General features: G+C 44.8%; 1 protein-coding gene across 1 annotated transcript in view; it reads left to right on the top strand.

The window, feature by feature from the left end:
* Positions 1 to 23020, top strand: part of LOC121949594 (titin-like) — a 240933-nt gene that overhangs the window by 141028 nt on the left and 76885 nt on the right. The window contains 36 exon segments of the mRNA XM_042495327.1: positions 801 to 948; positions 1094 to 1393; positions 2334 to 2621; positions 2851 to 3147; positions 4187 to 4373; positions 5612 to 5727; positions 5806 to 6105; positions 6273 to 6572; positions 6662 to 6767; positions 7165 to 7361; positions 7435 to 7740; positions 7818 to 7975; positions 8675 to 8795; positions 8893 to 8927; positions 8930 to 9013; positions 9131 to 9311; positions 9422 to 9603; positions 9605 to 9725; positions 11261 to 11560; positions 11563 to 11754; positions 11848 to 12150; positions 13591 to 13747; positions 13833 to 13975; positions 14175 to 14293; positions 15059 to 15236; positions 15365 to 15649; positions 15751 to 16044; positions 16281 to 16580; positions 17078 to 17386; positions 17474 to 17700; positions 18237 to 18551; positions 20128 to 20242; positions 20429 to 20737; positions 20835 to 21016; positions 22019 to 22148; positions 22244 to 22395. Of these exon segments, the coding sequence (XP_042351261.1) occupies positions 801 to 948; positions 1094 to 1393; positions 2334 to 2621; positions 2851 to 3147; positions 4187 to 4373; positions 5612 to 5727; positions 5806 to 6105; positions 6273 to 6572; positions 6662 to 6767; positions 7165 to 7361; positions 7435 to 7740; positions 7818 to 7975; positions 8675 to 8795; positions 8893 to 8927; positions 8930 to 9013; positions 9131 to 9311; positions 9422 to 9603; positions 9605 to 9725; positions 11261 to 11560; positions 11563 to 11754; positions 11848 to 12150; positions 13591 to 13747; positions 13833 to 13975; positions 14175 to 14293; positions 15059 to 15236; positions 15365 to 15649; positions 15751 to 16044; positions 16281 to 16580; positions 17078 to 17386; positions 17474 to 17700; positions 18237 to 18551; positions 20128 to 20242; positions 20429 to 20737; positions 20835 to 21016; positions 22019 to 22148; positions 22244 to 22395 (7437 nt within the window).

Raw genomic sequence — 23020 nt, 5'->3', positions numbered from 1 at the left:
TAATGTTCTGACGGATGCTGTTTTCTGAGGCTCCATATGAAAGAGACAAAAGACATAAAGACACATAAAGACACACTCAGAGCGTTTCACACACGAGTGTCACATCGAGCACATTTGCAGAACATTTTAGAAGTTCCTGTGGACCCCGTGCTGTCCCTGAGGACACATGCAGTCATGATCGGAGAGACATATTTCGGATTCTCTTACTTACTGCAAAGAAAAAAGATAATAGTGCAGTGAAGTTTATAAAACCACCAACCAAAACTCACCGAGACTCAAGCAGGTCCACATGAGGGGGACGTATACATATACTGGGGACATATGACTGCAAGTCTGCAGATAAGGGTGGACACCGTGGCTCGGAGGTCGTGTTATAACGTGTCTTCCTGGTTGTTGGAACAGAAAAGGTCTCAATATGATTGAACATAAAAAACACGTAGAAAAAAAAATTGTGAATTCTCTTTTCTTTTTTATTATAATTATTTTTATTTAATCATTTATTTTTACTGTTGATATTTTGTATGCTTGTTATTATTTATTTATTTATTTTTACTTTCAACTTTTATTTTTAATAACAATAACAATTCTTTCTATTATTATTATAATTTCATAGAAAGTCCTATGTCAGGGAATGTTCCTTAATGTGAAAATTGAAAATAAAAAGTTCTAAAAATAAAAAATAAATAAAAATTGCCATAAAAAAATAATGGCCAAAAATTGAAAATAAAGAAAACAAAGTTTTGACAGAAGACAGCTCTGAGGGGGACGTGTGATGATGACTGAACCCTCTGTCCTCTCAGGTGATCACAGGTATCCAGGACACAGAGTTCACCGTCACCGACGTCATCGAAGGGAAGGAGTACCTGTTCAGAGTCACCGCCTGCAACAAGTGCGGCCCCGGAGAGCCGGCGTACATCGACGAGCCCGTCAACGTCTCCTCTCCCGCCAGTGAGTCCCGGCTGACGTTTTTGAAGACGTCTCACATCCAGTGTCTTTCTCACCGTGTGGCTGCAGATCTGGGCGTCGTGTCAGCGGTTTAATTCCTCGTATCCGTGATTTTAAATGCATTTATATGTTTCTCGTCTCCCTCCAGCCATCCCCGACCCTCCGGAGAACCTGAGGTGGAGAGACAAGTCCGCCAGCGGCATCTTCCTGACCTGGGAGCCTCCGAAGTACGACGGCGGCAGCGGCATCCGCGGCTACAACGTGGAGCGCTGCCAGCGAGGGACGGACAAGTGGGAGCCCTGCGGGGACATGCTGCCCGAGCTCAAGTGCCAGGTGACGGGTCTGATCGAGGGCCAGTGGTACGCCTACAGGGTCCGCGCCCTGAACCGCCTCGGAGCCAGCCGGCCCTGCAAGGCCACCGACGAGATCCAGGCCATCGACCCCAAAGGTACCGAAAACCGTGTTGCTGTCAGAGACCTGGAGTTATGTCTTTACTTTGACTTTCATCAGCTAAAAAACACTCGAGAGGATCAATTAGACTCAGTCTGTCAAAACCTGTTCTGAGCTCAGTCCAGATCTTTTCCAAGAGCAGGAGCTCCAGAGAAGCACTAAACTGAGCCTTCAGATTTGTTCTGATTAATGATCCTCTTCAGCTGAAGCTCTCGTTTATGTGCCGTTCTTTTGATTTTACAAACGTGTAAAAAATTCCCTGCAAATCACCAAAAACTACTAAAGAAAAAAAAATGCCAATATGTTTTTCTTTAAAAATTAACAAACGATTTAAAGAAAAGAGGGCATTTTTTATATCTGTAAAAATTACAAAAAAAATTATAGGAAAAAGTTGCCAAATCAAATCTTTAAAAATTACCCAAAAATTTTAAACAAAAACAAATCAAAACATTTTTTTTCTTTAAAAATACCTAAAAACATTTTTTTCAAATTCCCTTTTTTATTTCTTTACAGATCACCAAAACAAAGAAAATATTAGCCAAAAATTTTTACTAGAAAAAAAGCTAAAGTTTTACACAAAAATGTTCTTTTAAAATCTGCACCCAAAAAAAGAAGATAAGGAGTATTGACGTCGTTTCAGTGATTTTATGGCCATTTTTCTGCCACTGTTGACTTCTGATGTGAACATCTTCCATTAAAGACTCGTCTGTGGAGACGGATTTTTCTGGATAATAATACACATTTATTGAGTTATTATTATGAATACGTTCATTCAGTGTTTCACAGAAATAAAATTCAGAATGCGCTCCATAAAAGAAATCGGCGAGCTTCAGATGAAGATTTTCATCTTTTTGAGGTCACAAACAGAATGTGTCCTTCAGCACAGCAGAGACGTTTCAGTTGTCCCCTCTGAGCGACGCTTTGTCCTCGTCCTGCAGAGCCTCCAGAGATCCAGCTGGACGTCAAGCTGCTCGCCGGTCTGACCGCCAAGGGCGGCAGCAAGATCGAGCTCCCCGCCGAGGTGAAGGGTAAACCTGAGCCCCGGGTGAAGTGGACCAAAGCGGACCTGGTCCTCCAACCGGACGACAGGGTGTCCATCGACACCAAGCCGGGACACTCCACCGTCACCATCGCCAAGACCAGGAGGGACGACAGCTCCACCTACATCATCGAGGCCACCAACAGCAGCGGCCGCGCCACCGCCACCGTCGACGTCAACATCCTCGGTGAGAAAAGAATTATTATTATTATTGTTGTTGTTGTTGTTGTTGTTGTTGTTGTTGTTGTTGTTGTTGTTGTTATTTTGAATGTTTTTTAATGCTTTCACCTTGTCAAACCGTTCAGTGCTTTACTGATAAAATGAATTATTGTTATTATTATGATCATTATTGTTAGAATTATTAAGAATAAAGAAGGTTATTTCCTGCTTGGTTAAATCAAACTTTGCTCCCACAGATAAGCCCGGTCCTCCAGCCGCCTTCGACATCTCTGAGATCACCAACGAGTCCTGCTTCCTGGCCTGGAACCCTCCGCGCGACGACGGCGGCTCCAGAGTCACCAACTACATCGTGGAGCGCCGCGCCACCGACAGCGAGATCTGGCACCGCCTGTCCTCCACCATCAAACAGACCACCTACAGAGCCGTGGACCTGGTCAAGTTCAAGGAGTACATCTTCAGAGTCTTCGCCGAGAACCAGTTTGGTGTCGGCCCGCCGGCAGAGCACCCGTCCATCATCGCCAGATACCCCTTCGGTAAGTCAGCAGAGGCAGCATGAGATTTCTTTCTATGCAGATGATGTTTTATTGTAATGATAATGATAATAATACGTTTTATTCATGGAAGAAACTCAAAGACTCTTCGCGTAGTAAACAGGATCGAAGAATACGGTTAAAACATAATGATACATACCCGCTGAAATTCATAACAGAACTTTATTATACATAACAAACCCAAAGCCGACAGTTTGTGTTTGCCGTAATTTCTCCGTCAGAGCGAACGACCCCAAAATCCTCAGCACCTTTTCATTTAGAGTGAATCCCAAAATAATTCAGCCGAAAGTTTCCCTCCTCTCATAATCAGGTCACAATCATGCTTAACCCTTTGAAACCTGGATCCACGTCACTGTTCTCGTGCTGCATTCAGATGCTTTTCACAAGTATTTAACCCTTCGAGTCCGGAGCAGATGATGGGAAAAGACATCGAGCGGCTTGGCAAGAGATCGCCCACAATTCGCAAGAAATGAGTCATTTGGAAAAAAGATTCTTTTAAAGATAGAAAAACACTCTAAAAATAATTAGATATTTAAAAATATTTTACAAAATTAATATAATTTTTCAGCACTTTTCTTCAGGTTATGTCCTTGTTTTGTTTTGTTTTACTTTCCAGCTTTTTTGTTTGTTTGTTTGTTTGTTTTTTGGTGCAAATCTTAAAGTGTTTTTTTGTACTTTTTACTGATATCAGGCTAATTTTGGGTCATTTCTTCTTACGTTGCTCATTGCCTGCCTCGCGTGTATTTTAAAGAAATCAAGCCATTTTGCCCAGGTCTCAAAGGGTTAAAATGCTGGAAGTCGCTTCCTCTTTCCCTTTTTGGCAGAGTTAAAGTTTTATCTCTCCACCTTTTCCAAAGATTTCAGATGAATTATAGTTAAAAACAGACTTCTTCTGCGGTCCAGATGTTTCTTCTTTGACGGTTCAGTCAGATCAGGTTCAGATTCAGGTTCAGATCTGTTCTGGATCAGTCCTCCTTCAGGTGAGCTGAGACTGACCCTGTCCCTCCTGTCCTCTCCTCAGACACTCCCGGAGCTCCTTACAAGCTGGAGGCTTCGGACATCGCGAAGGACGGCCTGACGCTGGCGTGGTACGAGCCTGATGAGGACGGAGGCAGCCCCATCACGGGCTACTGGGTGGAGCGGTACGAGCCCGACCACGACCGCTGGATCAGGTGCAACAAGGTGCCCGTCAAAGACACCAACTACAGGTGAGTCCACCTGCTCTAAGGACACGTCCCACAGGAGTCTTACACTGTGAGGGGCCGGTTCCACGGCAACGGTTGTTGCATGAAACGCTTTATTCAACAAAAATACAAACAAAAAATAATCAATAATTATAAATAATCATAATATCAAGACATAAACTCATAAAAATCTTTTTAAAAAATGGACAGAAACAAAATTACATCTTCATATCACATCAGGGGTTTTCTAAATACGTTCTTATAATAATCTAATATGTGTTTTTCGTCATCGATGAGAGAGGAAAGTTAAAATCCATCAGGTGAAGACACACGGAGGGCTGCTGACCTAAAATGTTTCTTTGTCATTACGAATTTAGAATGAAAAAAGCAGCATAATACAAATATTTGTTACTCGTCTCATCATCATAGCCAATCATATCTTTAAGGGATTCGTTCCAATGACAACAGCGACAACAGCGTTTTGGAGCCTGATAACACAAACTTTCGGGTCCAGAGTGTGATCTTTTGAAAATGCCCCCCCTTCTGTCGCCGTGGAAACGGCCGATGATCCTGTGAGGGCGGTGACGTCACATCACGCAGGCGTGTGGTCTTCTTCTTCTATGGTGTCGTTACAAAGTAACGCCGCCAGCTGATGTCCTGACATGCAGACTGCGGCGATTTCGGTTGTTTTTGTGGATCCACGTAGACAAGGATCATGCTGTTTAACTCACTGAGTGCCAGCCCTGTTATATACTGGAAAGTGGCTTGTGCCAGCTTTTCTGGCCATTTTGAGTCCTCTTTCAAGACCCACAGAATATTTTGTACAAAGACTCTGAAAACACCGAATAGCTCCAATGAAAGAAGAAACTCTCCTTTTCGTCATGGAAAAAATGTTTGTTTGCACCTTGTTCCTTTCTTGATTTATCTGAAGTTGAATAGAGGCTAGTTTAATCAAAAAAGGCCACTTTTTTTCTAGAAAGGTGAGAAAAATGCATTTTTGTGAAAGGGAGTCTGTCGAGCCAAACAGTGAGTTTTGTACTAAAACTACGAATCCCAGCAGCCCCAAAATTATACACAGGGAGCGTGAGAGCGCCCCCTTGTGCCAGCCGCCGAAAACACAGTTTGACGTATATATACGTCAATGGCACCCAGTGAGTTAAAAACACAAAGGAAAGATTTTTTTTTTTTGGCACGTCGTTCTTGTCTAAACGTGACCGAAATCTGCAGTTTTCAGCGTGTTGATGTGTTTTTTCTGTCTGCAGAGTTAAAGGTCTTCCAACAAGGAAGAAGTACAAGTTCAGAGTCCTGGCTGAGAATCTGGCTGGAACTGGAAAACCCAGCAAGGAGACGGACCAGATCCTCGTCAAAGATCCTATCGGTACCAAAACTCTCTCACTTCAAGTGTGTTTGAGCGTCTGAATCCCGTCAGAGCGCTAAAAACGTGTTCCTCCTGCAGATCCTCCGTGGCCGCCCGGGAAACCCACAGTCAAGGACGTGGCCAAGACTTCCTGCTTCCTGATGTGGACCAAACCGGAGCACGACGGCGGGGCCAAAATTGAAGGCTACGTCATCGAGATGCTGAAGAGCGGCACCGTGGACTGGATCCGCGTGGTGGACAACGTCAGCATGCTGGAGCACTTCCTCAAGGGCCTGATGGAGAAGCAGGAGTACTCCTTCAGAGTGCGCGCCGTCAACGTGGCCGGAGAGAGCGAGCCCAGCGAGCCCAGCGACCCCGTCCTCTGCAAGGAGAGACTCAGTAAGACAATTACACAACGCGAGACACACGCCCAAGCCATCGTCCAAAACGTCTGCTAACACAGGGCATGTGCTACAAATGTCCTCAAAGCTTAGAAACAGCCTGAAATCCTAGAAATGTCTTAAAATCCTTGAAGTGTCCTAGAATCCTTGTCCTCCTCTTCTCAGACCCTCCCTCGGCTCCTCGCTGGCTGGAGGTCGTAAACATCTGCAGGAGCAGCGCCGACCTGAAGTGGACGGCGCCGGAGCGCGACGGAGGCTCACGCATCACCAACTACATCGTGGAAAAACGTGACGCCAGGCGTAAAGGCTGGCAGGCCGTCGACACCACCGTGAAGGAGCTCAAGTACACCGTGTCACCGCTCAACGACGGATCGCTCTACGTGTTCCGCGTCGCCGCTGAGAACGCTGTCGGCGTGGGACCGTTCTGCGAGCTGGAGGACTCTGTGCTCGCCAAAGACACTTTCAGTGAGTCAGAGAGACCTTTGAGTCACAAGTGAAATTAATTGTTTCAATCAAGACGATGAAGATAATGAGATTTGTTTTTCTTTTTGCAGCAACTCCCGGTCCGCCGTATGCCCTCACCGTCAATGCCGTCACCCAGAGATACGTGGACCTGCAGTGGGAGGAGCCTAAAAACGACGGAGGCAGACCCATCCTCAAGTGGGTTTCTCTTTTTTGTTAAATCTGTATCAGCAGGAGGTTGTCTTGGTAGGAAGACTGCAAACTTTAGGATGGCGAAGGAATGGCCTGCCCTACTCTGCCTCTGATTGGTTAACCCTGACGTTCTTAGCCAAACTCTGACCGATCCGACCAACGAGAACAACGAGCCAATCACAGGGAGAGGAAGGTTCACCACACCACCTACTCCAATCTTAGAAATGTCCTCAAAATCCTATGACTGTCCTAAAATCTTGAAATTTCCTAAAGTCTTAGAAAAGTCCTTAAATCTTTGAAATGTCCTAAAATCCCGTCCTGAAGGACTTGGAAATGTGCGTGGGTCTCAGCACCTTATCGTTTCAGCACTGCGAGTTTATTAAATCACATTTACGGTTTACAGGTACGTCATTGAGAAGAAGGAGAAGCTGGGGACACGCTGGGTGAAATGCGGAAAGACTTCAGGTCCAGATTGTAAATACAGAGTGACGGACGTCATCGAGGGGACCGAGGTTCAGTTCCAGGTCTGCGCCGAGAACGAGGCCGGCGTCGGTCACCCGAGCGAGCCCACGGAGATCCTCACCATCGAGGACCCCACAGGTCCGTCCTGTCATCACAACAGCCACTTAAAAATATCATAGAAGAAGAGTCTAAACTGTCCTGTCTCCTCCAGGTGTCCCCTCGCCGCCCATCGAGCTGCACGTCACCGGAGCCAGCCGGGACTTCCTGTCCATCGCCTGGAAGCCCCCGCAAAGAGACGGCGGCTGCCCCATCACCGGGTACCACATCGAGATGTGCGAGGCCGGCACCGAGAAGTGGATGAGGGTGAACTCGCGTCCGGTGAAGGAGCTCAAGTACCGCGTGGAGGAGGGCGTGGTCCCCGAGAAGGAGTACATCCTGAGAGTGAGGGCCATCAACTCTGTGGGCATCAGTGAGCCGTCCGACATCTCCGAGAACGTCTTCGCTCAAGAGTCCGACTGTAAGAGCGCCCGCCGCGGTTTGACTTTACCGAGTGGCGTCCGGTGAACCGTCAGACTAACAGCCGTGTGTTCGCAGGTAACCCGACGCTGGAGTTCCAGACCCTGGACCTGGTCGTCGTGGAGACGGAGAAGCTGCACATCCCCGTTCCCTTCAGAGCCGTCCCGTCGCCCAGGGTCACCTGGCACAAAGACGGCAAGGAGCTGAAGGCCGACGAGCGCCTCGGCTTCAGGTCAGTGACGCGGCACCGCTGGTCCTGGATCAGAAACGCGTTCTTCTATAATCTAAAGAGGAAACACAAATTGAGGATGATGACTTTTTAATTTGCACACTGAAGGTTAATGTAAACCAGCTTAGTTTGATGTTAGTTTTTTATGATCCACAAACACATTTTAATGTCATAAACACACTTTGATAGAACAGAGTTTGAGATTTTCATCGTCAGTTTATCTGAAGTTTAAGCTTCAGAAAAAGAAGAAAAGGTTGGAAAAGATAAAACCGATAAATAATTGTCATTAAAAGGAGCTGACGGTGCCTGCACCTCCTCTAGAGCCCCCCCCCCCCCCCCCCCCCCCCGCTGGTAGATTCAATCTGATTTCACCTTTTCAAGAAAATCAGATTCAGTTTTTTATTTACAGTTGAAAGTTTATAAAAGAACAAAGTAAATAAAAGTTCTTCGTCGGATCATCAGGTTGGTGGATCGAGGTCAGAAACCGTTGTGGTCTTTTTTGGCTCGTTTGTTCAGAATATTTCTGCCAGTTTTCTGTTGATGGGCTGATTAATTGATGGACTGACTGATTGATTGATTGATTGATTGATTGATTGATTGATTGATGAACTGATTGATTGATGGACTGACTGATTGATCTCCGCTGCTGTGTTTCTGTCAGTGTGAGCAGCAGTGGCTGATGGGATTGTTTGTGTCCAACAGGAAGGACTACACTTCCTGTCACCTGGAGATCGACAGCAGCCTGCACGCAGACGCCGGACAGTACAAAATCACCCTTGAGAACAAACTGGGCGCCGCCAGCGCCACCATCAACGTCAAAGTCATCGGTATGCCGTCAGCGGCACGCGTTCGCACATCAGAACAGGTTTTTACTTGAACACGCAGTCTTCAGAGCCCTGGACCAACTGATCTCTGTGTCCTCAGGTCTTCCTGGTCCCTGTAAGGAGATCGTGGCGTCTGAGAGATCACAAAGAGCTCCTGCAAAGTGTCCTGGGATCTCCCAGACTACGACGGCGGCAGCCCCATCATTCACTACGTCCTGCAGGTCTGAGACAGCGCCTTATCCTCTGAGCTGCCATGACAGCTTGAAACCAGACGGCAGGCCCTGAAAATGTCACACTGATGTTTGTTTGTTTGTTTGTTTGTTTGTTTGTTTGTGCAGCGCCGTGAGGCCGGCAGGAGGACGTACGTCAACATGATGTCCGGAGAGAACAAGGTGAGCTGGAACGTCAAAGACCTGATCCCCAACGGAGAGTACTACTTCAGAGTCCAGGCCGTCAACAAGATTGGCGGAGGAGAGTTCATCGAGCTGCGTAACCCCGTCATCGCCGAGGACCAGAAACGTAAGACTCGCTCATTTCCTGTCTTACAGGAAGTGTGAAGGGTAGAGTTTATTTCAAATAAACTCTGACAGTTTTTGAGAAATGTAACATTAATCCGTCTCTGGTCCCAGACGTCCCCGACCCGCCGGTAGACGTGGAGACGCACAACCCAACATCCAGCACCGTCACGCTGACCTGGAAGCCCCCGATGTACGACGGCGGCTCCAAGATCATGGGCTACGTCCTGGAGAAGCAGATGAAGGGCGGCGACAAGTGGGAGCGCTGCAACGACTTCCTGGTGCCCGTCCTGTCCCTACACTGTCCGAGGACTCACCGAGGGCAAGAACTACACCTTCAGAGTCAAAGCCGAGAACGCCGCCGGGCTCAGCGAGCCGTCACGCAACACGCCATTCGTCAAGATCTCTGACGCCGTCAGTAAGGATGACATCATGTCCTCACAACGGTTTCTATGTTCCTACGCGAGGACGTTTAAGATGCTTCACAGACATTTCACCAAACTTTAAAATTTGACATGCTGGGAAAACAACTATTTACTGAAGAGGATGATAATAATAATAATAATAATGATAATAATAATGACGATAATGATAATAATAATAATGATAATGATGATGATAATAATAATAATAATAATAATGATAATGATGATAATGATAATAATAATTATGATAATGATGATAATGATAATAATGATGATAATAATAATAATAATGATAATGATGATAATTATAATAATAATAATAATGATGATAATGATAATAATAATGATAATGATGATAATGATAATAATAATAATGATAATGATGATAATGATAAATAATAATGATGATAATGATAATAATGATGATGATAATAATAATAATGATAATGATGATAATGATGATAATGATAATAATAATAATAATAATAATGATAATGATAATAATAATAATGATGATAATGATAATAATAATAATAATGATGATGATAATGATAATAATAATGATAATGATGATAATGATAAAAATAATGATGATAATGATAATAATAATAATGATGATAATAATAATAATAATGATAATGATGATAATAATAATAATAATAATAATGATAATGATGATAATGATAATAATAATAATGATAATGATGATAATGATAATAATAATGATGATAATGATAATAATAATAATGATAATGATGATAATGAGAATAATAATAATGATAATGATGATAATAATAATGATAATGATAATAATTATAATAATAATGATAACAAACTTAACTGATATAGTACTTTCATACATGAGGTGCAGCTCAAAGTGCTAAACAATAAAAAAAAATGCAACACAGAAAAAAAGACAAGATGAACAATCTGATGACAAACAGCATTAAACAAATAAAAGTCAAAGTAAAAGTACAGAGAGCAGCGAGAAAATTATAAATAAGAAAATAAAAAAATCTTGGCAAAAATTAGACTAATTTAAAGTCATACTAAACAAATATCTAATCATGTTTACTTGTGCATATAATTGTGTGTATTTAACCTTTTAGGGCCCACTTTAATATAACACACACACACACACACACACAGCTGTATCTGCACACAAAATGTGTTTTTCAAAATCAGGCTTGAAAAAATATAATATTTATATGATTTTCTATTTTTTTGACCTGAACAGTCTGAATGTAACTATTTAGTTTCCACAGTGTATTTTAGACTTATTGTAGGAGCTGAGCTGCAAATTCACTGATTACACTCAAATACACAATCTGGACTACATTTAGGACACATGCATCAACACACACACAGTTATCACAACAGGAAGAAGAAAAGAGACTAAAATGAGACAAACAGTCTCTAAAGGGTTAATAACTAACAGTCCCTAAAGGGTTAAACATTAATACTATTTGAATTCACCAAAGACACAGCGGAGACTGTCAGCTGATCTGACCTGCGTTTTCTGCTCCAGGCGCTCCGAAGGTGTTCCTGAGCGGCAGCCTGCAGTCCGGCCTCAGCGTGAAGCGCGGCTGCGAGATCTGCCTGGACGCCAACATCTCCGGCTCGCCGTACCCCGAGATCACCTGGTACTGGAACAACCAGGTGATCCGACCCGAGCCGCTGCGCAAGCGGCCCGACAAACCCCTGAGGAAGAAGGTGGAGAAGAAAGAGGAGGAGAAGAAGGAGGAGGTGAAGAAGGAGGGAGAGGCCGAGAAGAAGGAGGGAGAGGAGAAAAAAGAGGAGGAGAAGAAGGAGGAGGAGAAGAGGGAGGAGGCGCGCCGGAGCCTGAGGTGGAGGAGTTCGACTACCCGACCATCAATGAGCGTCTGACCATCAACAACAGCCGCAGGGGCGTGTCCTCCGTCATCATCAGGGACTCGTACCGCGCCGACCACGGCGTCTACATGGTGAAGGTGGAGAACGACCACGGCAGAGCCTCGGCCACCTGCGAGGTCAACGTGCTCGGTGAGACGCCTTCTCATGTGGTTTACAGTCTGACTAAAGCTGAGTGATGAGAAACTAAACGCGTGATCTTGTGGTGCGTCCGTGTGTCCGCAGATGCTCCCGGGCCTCCGGTCAACTTGAGGTTTGAGGAGGTGAGGAAGAACTCCGCGATCTGTAAGTGGGATCCTCCGCTGGATGACGGCGGCAGCGAGATCCTCAACTACACGCTGGAGCAGAAGGACAACTCCAAGCTGGAGATCGGCTGGAGCTGCGTCACCGCCACGCTGAGGGGCTGCCGCTTCCTGGTGCCCAAACTCATCGAGAAGAAGGAGTACCTGTTCAGGGTCAGAGCCGAGAACAAGTACGGCGGCGGGCCCTACTGCGTCTCCAAACCGCTCATCGCCAAGAATCCTTTCGGTAAGACGGCGTTTATTATTCCTCCCGTTCATGCGAAGCTTTCCTTCATTGCTTTTTTTTTGTTGTTAAATGTAAAAGTTTGAACATGAGTATGACTAAAATGTTCGACTAAGAAGACCATGTGGGACACTTTTTTAATTTTATTTGGTCTTAATTTGTTGAACATTTTAAAATTCCTGTTTTAACTGTAAAATAAGGAGTTTATGAGCAGAGTCATTTCACACCAACTATGACGTCACATCCCCTTTTCTTTTAGAAGGTTTTGAATTTTTAGTCATTTTTAAACAAAGTTTGAAAAATGAAATTGTAATTTGTCCTTGACCCTGCTACATCTTTGGAGTTATCCAAAGCTTGATTTCTGCTTAGCTGGCTGCACAGAACCCCTAAAAAATGTCCTCAGTTTATAGATTTTACAGCTGTAAAATTCTTGTCATATTTAAGGTTTTTTTCAATGGTTTGATTAACTTTAAGGGATTCTTTAAGTGTATTATTATTTCAATGTCAAGTCAAGTCAAGTCAAGTCAGTTTTATTTATATAGCCCATTATCACAAAACATGGTTTGCCTCAGAGGGCTTTACAGTGTACGACATCCCTCTGCCCTCAGACCCTCACATCACCCAAGGAAAAACTCCCCAAAAAGAACCCCTGTAACGGGGGAAAAAAAGGAAGAAACCTCAGGAAGAGCGGCAGAGGATAGTGAGGGATCCCTCTTCCAGGACGGACAGACGAGCGATAGATGTCGTAAATAGCAAATGAAATACAATCATGGCAAAAAAGGAAAGAGAAAGAGAGGGGGGGAGAGGGGGCACAGAATAATAGAAACAGATGCACGTCATATTACAATAATGGTAGGATTAGCGTAGTGCAGTCAACAGACCCAGGCTCTGTAATCGCGAGCCCCAGGCAGTGAGAGTACCACATGGCTATCACAGAGCTAAGCTAAGCTTGCACATGGCAATGCAGTTAACAGACATGCATGATTTCTGATGGCGGCATTGAGAGAAGGAAAGGAGCTCAGCGTATCAGGGGAAGTCCCCCGGCAGGTTAAACCTATGTCAGCCTAACTATGGGCTGGACCAGGCAACCTGAGCCAGCCCTGATTATAAGCTTCAAAGAGGAAGGTCTTAAGTCTACCCTTAAAAGTTGAAACGGTGTCTGCCTCCCTGACCGAAAATGGAAGATGGTTCCATAGGAGAGGAGCGTGGTAGCTGAAGGCTCTGGTTCCTAACCTACTTTTGGAAATTTTGGGAACCACAAGTAACCCTGCATTTTCAGAGCGCAATGTGTATTGGCTTTTATTGTTTTTTTGTACGTTTTTGCCTCCGATCTTTTTGTTTAGTTCCACATTCATTTTTTACTCGTGCATTTTGATTTCTGTGGTTTCTTTTCTGTCTGAGTCTTACTCCGTCTCTCGTCTTCTGTCCCTCCGTCGTCCTCAGAACCTCCCGAGGCTCCTGATAAGCCAGAGATTGATGACGTCACAGCCAACAGCATGCTGGTCATCTGGACCCCGCCCAACGACAACGGCAGCCCAATCCTCGGGTACTGGGTGGAGCGCCGCGAGATCAACAGCTCGCACTGGACACGTGTCAACAGGTGGGGAGACGTGGAGACGTTCTGGACACAGACCGCTGTTTGGGGAAAACCGTTGTCTCTGAAATGTCTTTCTGAATGTCTTCAGGAACATGGTGCCGAACGCCGAGCTGAACGTCGAAGGTCTAATGGAGGGGCTGACCTACATCTTCAGGGTGGCGGCCGAAAACCAGGCCGGCCCCGGAAAGTTCAGCCCCCCCTCCGAACCCAAGATGGCCCAGTCTCCGATCCGTACGTAACCTCCTCTGAACCCGCCGTTCAGTCGGACTCTGATGGTTTCCATGTCTGTCAGCGTGCAGGACAATAACTGTGTTTTGTTTTTGTCATAATAATCTTGAATATGAAAACTGGAATCACGTTTCTTTTATCGTGAGACTCGAGATCAGGAGACTGTCGGAGGTCTGATCTGTGTTTATCTGTGACGCTGCAGTGCCTCCTGGACCTCCTATTGCTCGAGTTGCGTCGACCACCGATCACTCCATCGACGTAGAGTGGGACCCGCCGGCCGACAACGGTGGAGGAGAGATCCTGGGATATCACGTGGACAAGGTCAGATCATGGCCTCCGATACTTCCAGTTTCCTGCGTCGCTGCAGATACAGATTCATGTTTTTCTGCGGGCAATTACGCACACACCGGTCCCTAACAACACACACACACACACACACACACACACACACACACATCATTGATTTGATTTGATTTATGTTAATATATTTAAAGTCCCTCGCTCCAGCAGGTGGAGGACGCTCCTCCTTGTCCTCCCTGTTCCTCTTCAGTTATCCAATATGTTTCCAGTCCATTTTGACATTTCAATTTCCCAATTTAACTTTGGTTAGCTGCTAGCTAGTGTTGATGGCAGTAACTAGTAAATGTTTGCTGGTGAAGGCGCGGCCGCACACAAGTGACGTCACTGACGCAACGTTTCCGAGCTTTCCCGCTGATCTCAAGTCAGTGATAATCTGAGACGTCTCTAGGATTAGTAGATGTTTCTCAGAGTTTAGGACATTTTCAGGATTTTAAGACGTTTCTAGGATTTTAGGATATTAGGATCTCAGCTAGGTCCTCTGTCGGGGGTGCGGGGGCTCTATTGTGATGCTGTTTTTTGCACTCTGACACCTTATGGATACGAAAAGTACAAAAACAATCCCCAGTGTCAATCACTTTATTTTCTCTGTGAACTGGACAATGGCTGGGAGGCCACCCGGCACCCTGACAGGGGCCAGATTTGGCCCGTGGGCCGTACGTTGAGTATCTCTGGTTTAGCCCCTCCTGATCTCAGACTCGTGTTCCTCTGCTCTGTGCTGTTCTTCAGGCCATGGCTGGTTCTAAGGACTGGTCCAGGTGTACAGAGCGCACCTGGAAGACTCGCGCCTTCACCGTCTACGGAGTCCGTGAGGGAGCCAAGTACCTGGTCAGAGTCATCGCCTGCAACGCTGCCGGAGAAGGAACGCCAGGATTCACAGAGTCTGTGATCGTCAAGAATCCTGCTGGTCAGACAGAACAAATAAACTTGAGAAAATGAGCAAAAATAAAGAGGCTGAAGTTTCATTGCTTTAATCAGTATAAATCTCATCATTTTAATTTGTTTTTGTCTTCTTTGCTCGCTCGCCCTCCACAGAGAAACCGGTGATTGAAATGGATCTGGCCATCAAGAGCGGCGTGATCATCCGAGCGGGAGAGAACCTGCTGCTGCCGGCTACAGTCACAGGGAAACCCTACCCGTCTATCTCCTGGACCATCAATGACAGCAAACCTGACAAAGACCGCGTAGAGTTCCTCACTGAGGGCAATGACAGCATCGTCTCCATCCCGAACATCCAGAGGAAGGAGTGCGGCAAATACACCATCACCGCCTGCAACCCCAGCGGCATCAAGCATGCCTCCACCAGAGTAGAGGTCATGGGTGAGTCCTGGAAGGCTTCATCCTAAAACTCGACAGTTTGTATTTTATCGATGCTCTGAAACAAAATCGGACACAGTATCATAATATCGCTTCTTCTTCAGATGTCCCCGGACTCGTCACCGACCTGAAGCCTGTCGTCGTCACTCGCAAGATGATCTTCCTGAACTGGGACGACCCTGTGGACGACGGAGGCAGCGACCTGACCGGCTTCATCGTGGAGCGCAAAGACGGCAAGATGCACACGTGGAGGCAGCCCGTTGAAACCACCTCATCCAAGTGCGAGTGCGTGGGCATCGTGGAGGGACAGGAGTACATGTTCCGCGTCATGGCCAAGAACAAGTACGGCGTGGGACCAGCCGTAGAGCTGGGACCCCTCTTGGCTATCGACCCACAGGGTGAGTCCTGAAATTATTATTACTGTTACTGTTATCATTATTATTTGCCCATGTTTCAAAGGTTTAAGGTGGTCCCTATTCTGCCAGCTCCTGGAACCCCCAAACAAGACACAAGAAAGTTGGAGAGTGCTGAAGCTGGGGCAAACCAAACACATACTGCCCACACACGTGACACAGAGCTGGTTGAAAATCTGCCAAATTTCCCTTTCTAACTAATCTTTGCTTTGGTTTTGCAGGTCCACCCTCGTACCCTGAGAAGTTCCGCTACACGGAGCGTACCAAGGACTCCGTCACCCTAACCTGGAAGCCGCCTCGTAACGACGGCGGCAGCCCTGTCATCGGATACTTTGTGGAGAAGAAGCGGCAGGACCAGCAGGCCTTCGAGCCCTGCAACACGGAGATCTGCCCCGACATGACCATGACCGTTCAGGGCCTGGAGGATGCCTGGATGTACGAGTTCAGGATCAAGTGTACCAACCTCATCGGAGAGAGCGAGCCATCCATCCCGCTCACTGTGGTCATCATGGATGACGAAGGTGAGGCCCAATGTCTGGAATTATCCTAAAAATAATGAGAATACATTTAATTAATAGGCACCTTCTAAAACACCCAAGGACACCTGACAGAGCATAGAAAAGCTACTAACTCTATTTTTATACGCTAGAGAGGAAACAAGGCAGATTTTTATGCCTCCTGGTGGGCGACAGCAGTGGCCGGAGTTATTATGACGTCAGGTTGTCCGTACGTCTGTCCCATTGTTTCAAACTTGATATCTCAAGAATGTCTTGAGGGAATTTCTACAAATTTAGCACAAACGTCCACTTATACTCTCATTAGATTTTGGTTGTCAAAGGGAACTATGACCTTGTGTCCATCCAATTCTTATGAATGGTATATTTCAAAAGGCCCTGAGGGAATTTCATACAATTTGGCACAAATGTCCACTTGAACTAAACGATGAAACAGATTCAGTTTCGGTGGTTGAAAGTCACTGTGACCTCACAAAATTTGATTTGTTTTGTTTCCCTTTCAGTCCCTCCTGAGGTCCACATGCTGACACACTTCAAGGGCGACTCCATCACCGTGAGGAAGGGCGAGCCCATTGACATCCCCGCTGACATCATTGGCCTCCCCATCCCCAAGATCGAGTGGACCAAAGACGACGTGCTGATTGACAAGCCCACAGACGCCTTGCTGATCGACACGCAGGTGACCGGCAGGTTGAATGCCAAGACCGCACTGTCCATCCCCGCGGCCAACAGGAGGGACCGCGGCAGCTACACCGTGACCGCCTCCAACAACATGGGCTCGGCCAAACACACCATCTACGTAATGGTGCTGGGTGAGTCCAACCACGAGCCAATCGAAGGCCGCGGAGACAGGACGAGTTTATATGACACATGCTAACTTTATTTCCCTCTCCTGTCAGACCGACCACTTCCTCCCCGGAACGTGACGGTGTCCAACATCAGGGCGGAGTGTTGCTACCTCCACTGGGATCCTCCGCTGGATAACGGCGGCAGCGAGCTCACCAACTACATCATCGAGAAGAAGGAAGTGAGGACGGAGGAGCCGGAGGTGGAGGAGGGACAGGAGGCTCCAGCTGAACCTCAGTGGGAGGAAGTCACCAACAGCATCATCGAGAGGAAATACGGGGTACGACTTCAAAATAACAAGTAAAAACAGGTTTCTCAAAGGCCTTTAACCCTTTGAGACCCGAGCAAATTGGCTTCATTTCTTTTACAAAAACATAAGAAAGAAGGCAATGAGCAACAGAAGAAGAAAATTCAAACATGAGAATTTGTAAAAATTGCAAAAAAAATGTACGGGAAAATTATTTTTAAAAAGAACGAAACCAAATAAAACAAAACAAAAAAATACAAAACATAAAAGTTTAATTAAAAAAGTGCTTAAAATATGAAATAAATCTGTGACATTATTATGAATATGTAATTATGCTAATTATAAATATATATTGCATTCCTGACCGTTTTTTCCCCCTAGACGTTTCACAAACTTTTTAAAAGAAATATTTTTCTAAATATATTAATTTTTTGCAATTTTACTGTACAATTATTTTAAATATTTAACTATGATAATTTGAAATATAGATCTGAAGAAAAATTTCTTCATCTTTTCTAAAAATAATTTTCTAAATCTTGCCTAAATTCACCTTAATTGCTCTCCTGCAGGTGTGGAACCTGGAGACCAACAAGACTTACCTGTTCCGGGTCAGAGCTGAGAACCGTTACGGTAAATCCGACCCCTGCGGGACGGAGGAGGTCCTGATCACGGATCCGTTCGGTCTTCCCGGACCACCAGAGAAGCCAACCATTGCCGAGTACTCCAAGACCTCCATGATCCTGACCTGGGAGCCTCCCAGAGACACCGGCGGCTCCATGATCATCGGCTACTGGCTGGAGAAGAGGGAGAGAGGAACGGCCTACTGGGCCAAAGTCAACAAGGTGCCCATCACCAAGAGGGGCACGAAGGGCTGGGAGTACCAGGTGAGCTGCTTTTCACTGGGAACTGTTTGTGTTTGCAGCTCAGGGACCGATCACAAATCAGTCCTCAGGATCTGCAGCTGAACCCAACCTCTGTCAACCCTCTCAGCACCCAAACAGACCTTTAGCACGGTTCATCACAGACTTCTAGAAAGGTCTGTCACAGAAATTTAAGGTAGAAGGTAGATTTATTGGTTATTTTTTAGTTTAAAAGACAAAATTACTTTTGTCATTGATCCTGCTACATCTTTGGAGTTGAAGGATGAGTTGATTAAAATCAGCAGCTGCTATAAAAATTCCCTCCATTTCCTTGGGCATGTTGGTGCTGGTGGCATCATTCAATTGCTGCAGTGCATTAAGACTTTTTATTGGCCGTTAACATGAGATAATGATATTCAATAATACGAATGTAACGATGCATCACGAGGCAGTTTAAAATTGATAAAAAATATGTGAAATTCAAATCAGTGAGATGAAAAATTGCTCGACGTGTCACGTCACTCCTTAACGACTACACGGCCAAAACATTTTTTGTTTGAAATAATTCATAGAATTTTTCAGTCATAATTTTTCTGTAATCTTACTTTTTATTTGAAAAATTACAAGATACGAACAGATTAAAAGCAGCCAAAAATAGGAATAATTAGCAAATGAATGAAAGCTAATTAAAGCCATTTTATAAAAGTGGGTTTTTAAAAGAGTTTTAAAGGAGGATGTTGAGGCGTTGCCCTCACAGCAAAAGCTCTACTCCTGTAGATCTGAGAGGATGAGCAGGGCTTTGAGGCCTCAAAAACATTTCACATCAGTCCTGAACACATCAGGTAACTGGGTAAATGTGGTCATATGTCAGAGTTCTTGTAAGAACCTTTGTTGCTGCATTTTGGACAAGTTGGAGATGGTTTATTGATTTTTGGAAGAAGTGCTGCAGACAAGAAGTGACTAATCTGGATGACCGGTGACAAAAGCATGAGAAATAGTTTATGCATTGTCAGGAAAGAAAAGATTTCGCTTTTGGCTCCTGATTTGACTGATTTTGTGACGCTGTTAAAATGTTTGGAGATGAGCCTGTTAGAGTCCTTCAGGAAGGTCTGTTGAAGACTTTTAAAATCTGTCTCCAGACCTTTAGGTTGGCTGATGGTGGCTGCGGCTGTGGTCCGAGAAAAGTCTGTAGAACATGAGGAAAAAGAAAACACCTGCACACTGACCACACCTACATTTAGACATAATGCACACAGACAGGCTGGTTAGCTCTGTGGTGGCAGCTGAAAAGATATGAGCAGGATCCAAACTTTGTCTTGAAAAAGTCTTGAATAAAGTTGGAGTTAGTGTTCAGGTTTTAACTTTTTCTTCATGTTTGCTGTTTTTCGACAGCCTTGCATTATCATATATCCCATCATAGACCTTCAAAAGGTTTGTTAAAGACCTTTCAAAAAGGTCCTGCTCAAACCCTCCTGGTGGTCTGTCACAGAACTTTAGGAAAGTCCCTCATAGAGCTTCACAGAGGAGGGTCAGGGTCCTTTAGGAGGGTCTGCTGCCCTCAGGAGCCTAATGAATCCACTCGTTTCTCCGTGTCTCTCAGGTGACTCGTCTGATCGAAGGAACAGAGTACGAGTTCAGAGTCGCTGCCTGCAACTCTGCAGGAACCGGACCGTTCAGCGGACCGTCCGACTCGGCCTTCGCTGTCGATCCAATCAGTGAGTAAAAAACAGCTGGCGTCTTTGTCAAGTACTGTTTGATAAATGAATCCGACACATCAAAATAAACTTTCTGAACTAAAATCACTGCCGAACCGAAGTGCTCTGACTGATCTGGATCTGACTGGTCCCTGGAAGAAGATGACTTTGAATGCTGTTCACACAAACTGCATCTCTCCCCTCCAGCTCCTCCCAGCATGCCCGCTGCTCCTGTGGTGGCCGATAAGACGAACCACAACGTGACGCTCACCTGGAAGCCGCCAGAGAGGGACGGAGGAAGTCCCATCAAGGGTTACATTATCCAGATCCAGGACGAGGGCAAGTCAGACTGGGTGAGGGTGAACGACCCCGACACCCTCCACACCACCACCCAGTTCACTGTGCCCAGCCTCCGCGAGCTCAAACGCTACCGCTTCAGGATCATCGCCGTCAACGACATCGGCGAGTCTGACCCCAGCCCCCGGACCAGCGAGGTCCTGATCGAGGACGTCCAGCGTGAGTCTGACTCTGACGTGTCACTGCACTGAAGAGACAAGGAATCTATCTAAAGGTTTGTCTCTGCGAGTCTCACTGATGTCTCTTTCGTCCACAGTTCCTCCGTCCATCTCCATCGACATGGTGGTCGAGGACCTGCTCTGCATCCGAGCTGGAGATCCAATCAGGATCCCCGCCACCATCAAGGGCCGCCCCGTCCCCAAGGTCACCTGGGACTTTGATGGCAAAGCCAAGGCACACAAGAAGAACAAACTGCACACGCTGCCCGTCGACTCGGAGGTCAGAACTTTGTTTTTACTGAAAACGACCAAAACAAACAACATTTTTATTAGAGAACTGCTGTTTTTTTTTGTTTTGCGATCGCACATTTTATAGACTGAACAACAATTTAAATGCAACATTGTTGTTTTTGCTCCCATATTTCACAGGTTAAGTCAAGATCTAAAACCATTTATTTATCCTGGAAAAGAATAGCTCACTAAAAGCTCATAAAAAGCCTGAAGCGACATTCAGTTTTCAGACGTCTTTCACAAAAATTCTAAACCTTTGAGCCCTCAGCACATTGGTGCCATTTCTTTCAAAAACATGGAAAAAAAAGTGATGAGTAGCTTGGCAAGAAATGCACCACAGATTGCAGGAAATTAGTAGATTTAGAAAGTTGTTTAAAAAAAACAGGGAAGCGTTTCTATCGCAGTATATTAATAATGAGCTTTATTACATTAGTTTAAATTATTTTACAGAATTATATATTTTTTAAGCATTTTGTTCAGGTCAGTGGTAATCAGAAACCTGGTAAAAAATGTTCTTAAAAAATGTACGAAATGAGTAGATTATTAGTAGTTTATAAATTATTTTAGAAAGGAAAATGTCTAGGGATAAAAGAAAAAAGATAGGTAAAAACTATAAAGCAAATTATCCTAATTGTATATTTGAAATGATAATTTGTGACCACTTTTTCTGGTAATTTTTAAAATTTTTTTTATTCATTTTTATTAATTATTATTATTTATTTTTTAATTTTTCAGGTAGTTTTCTTGTACTTTTTACATATTTTTTATATGTATATTTTGGGTAATTTTCTCCCTCTTTTTTGTTGCTTATTTCCTTCTTCCTATGTTTTTGAGAGAAATGAAGCCAGTTAGCTCGGGTCTCAAAGGGTTAAATTTAAAGTTATGAAACATAGAAGTAAACAGAAAAATGTTGTTTTCTCAGTGTAGGTCTTCTGTGAGGGTCCGTTGTGTTCTAGGGGTTTGTAGTCTGATTGTCAAACTGTGTCTTCAGGTCGAGTCCACAGACACCACGTCCGTCGTGACCGTCCCCGTCAGTCTGAGGACCCACTCCGGACGCTACACCATCACCGCCAAGAACAAGTCGGGACAGAAACACGTCAACGTGCGAGTCATCGTCCTCGGTCAGCCTGCGTGATGAGTGTTGCCGTGTTGTAGACAGTGTTGTGTTGTTGTGTTGTTTTTGGGTCTCTGACTGTGTTTTCCTCCCGGTCCCCAGATGTCCCCGGACCTCCGAAGGAGCTGAGGATCACTGACATCACGCGCTCCACCATGAGGCTGATCTGGAAACTCCCCGACACCGACGGAGGAGAGAGAATCAAGAGCTACTTCATCGAGAAGAAAAGTCTCACTGACAAGGCCTGGACCAAGGTGAACTACGCTCTGCAGTCTTTCACTTCCTCTTTTTCAAACGACTTTCAGGTTTTTGCTTTGCAGTGTAGTTTTCTCTTTTTTTTTTCTTTTTTTTTTTAATTTTTAATTCTTTTAAACAATATTTTAAATCAAAATCTTGGTATATATACATGCACACTTATTATATCAAACATGTAGATATGTGTCTCCTTAAGCAAAGCACACTTTGGTTTCAGTGCACGAAACAAAACAAAAACAACAGCAACAACAAAACACACAAAAAAAACCAAAAAATCACAAAGAACAACCTCTCAGACACGAGGCTCTCGTGCACAAATCTTAAATGCATATTATAATTAGCATTTATTTTAGAAAACACTCTAAAACTTTAGTTCCAAAAAGAAAACCTGATGGACTCAAAAAAGATGATTTTACAAGAAGGGAAATATATTCTTGATCCGGATCTTAGGAGCTTTACACACCAGAGGTGTTTTTCTCACGAGATGAATTTGCACATTGATATTAATCGTGAAATAACTTTTCCTTGATTGAAATATGAGACGTAGTCGATAGAATATCGATAGAACATATCCCAGCCGTGTTCTGACAGACAACACGAGCAGCCGATGATCATAAGAACAGA

This window comes from Plectropomus leopardus, chromosome 10, assembly GCF_008729295.1.
Source record: "Plectropomus leopardus isolate mb chromosome 10, YSFRI_Pleo_2.0, whole genome shotgun sequence".
NCBI classification, from domain to species: domain Eukaryota; kingdom Metazoa; phylum Chordata; class Actinopteri; order Perciformes; family Serranidae; genus Plectropomus; species Plectropomus leopardus.
This window is presented reverse-complemented; position numbering and strand designations above follow the sequence as displayed.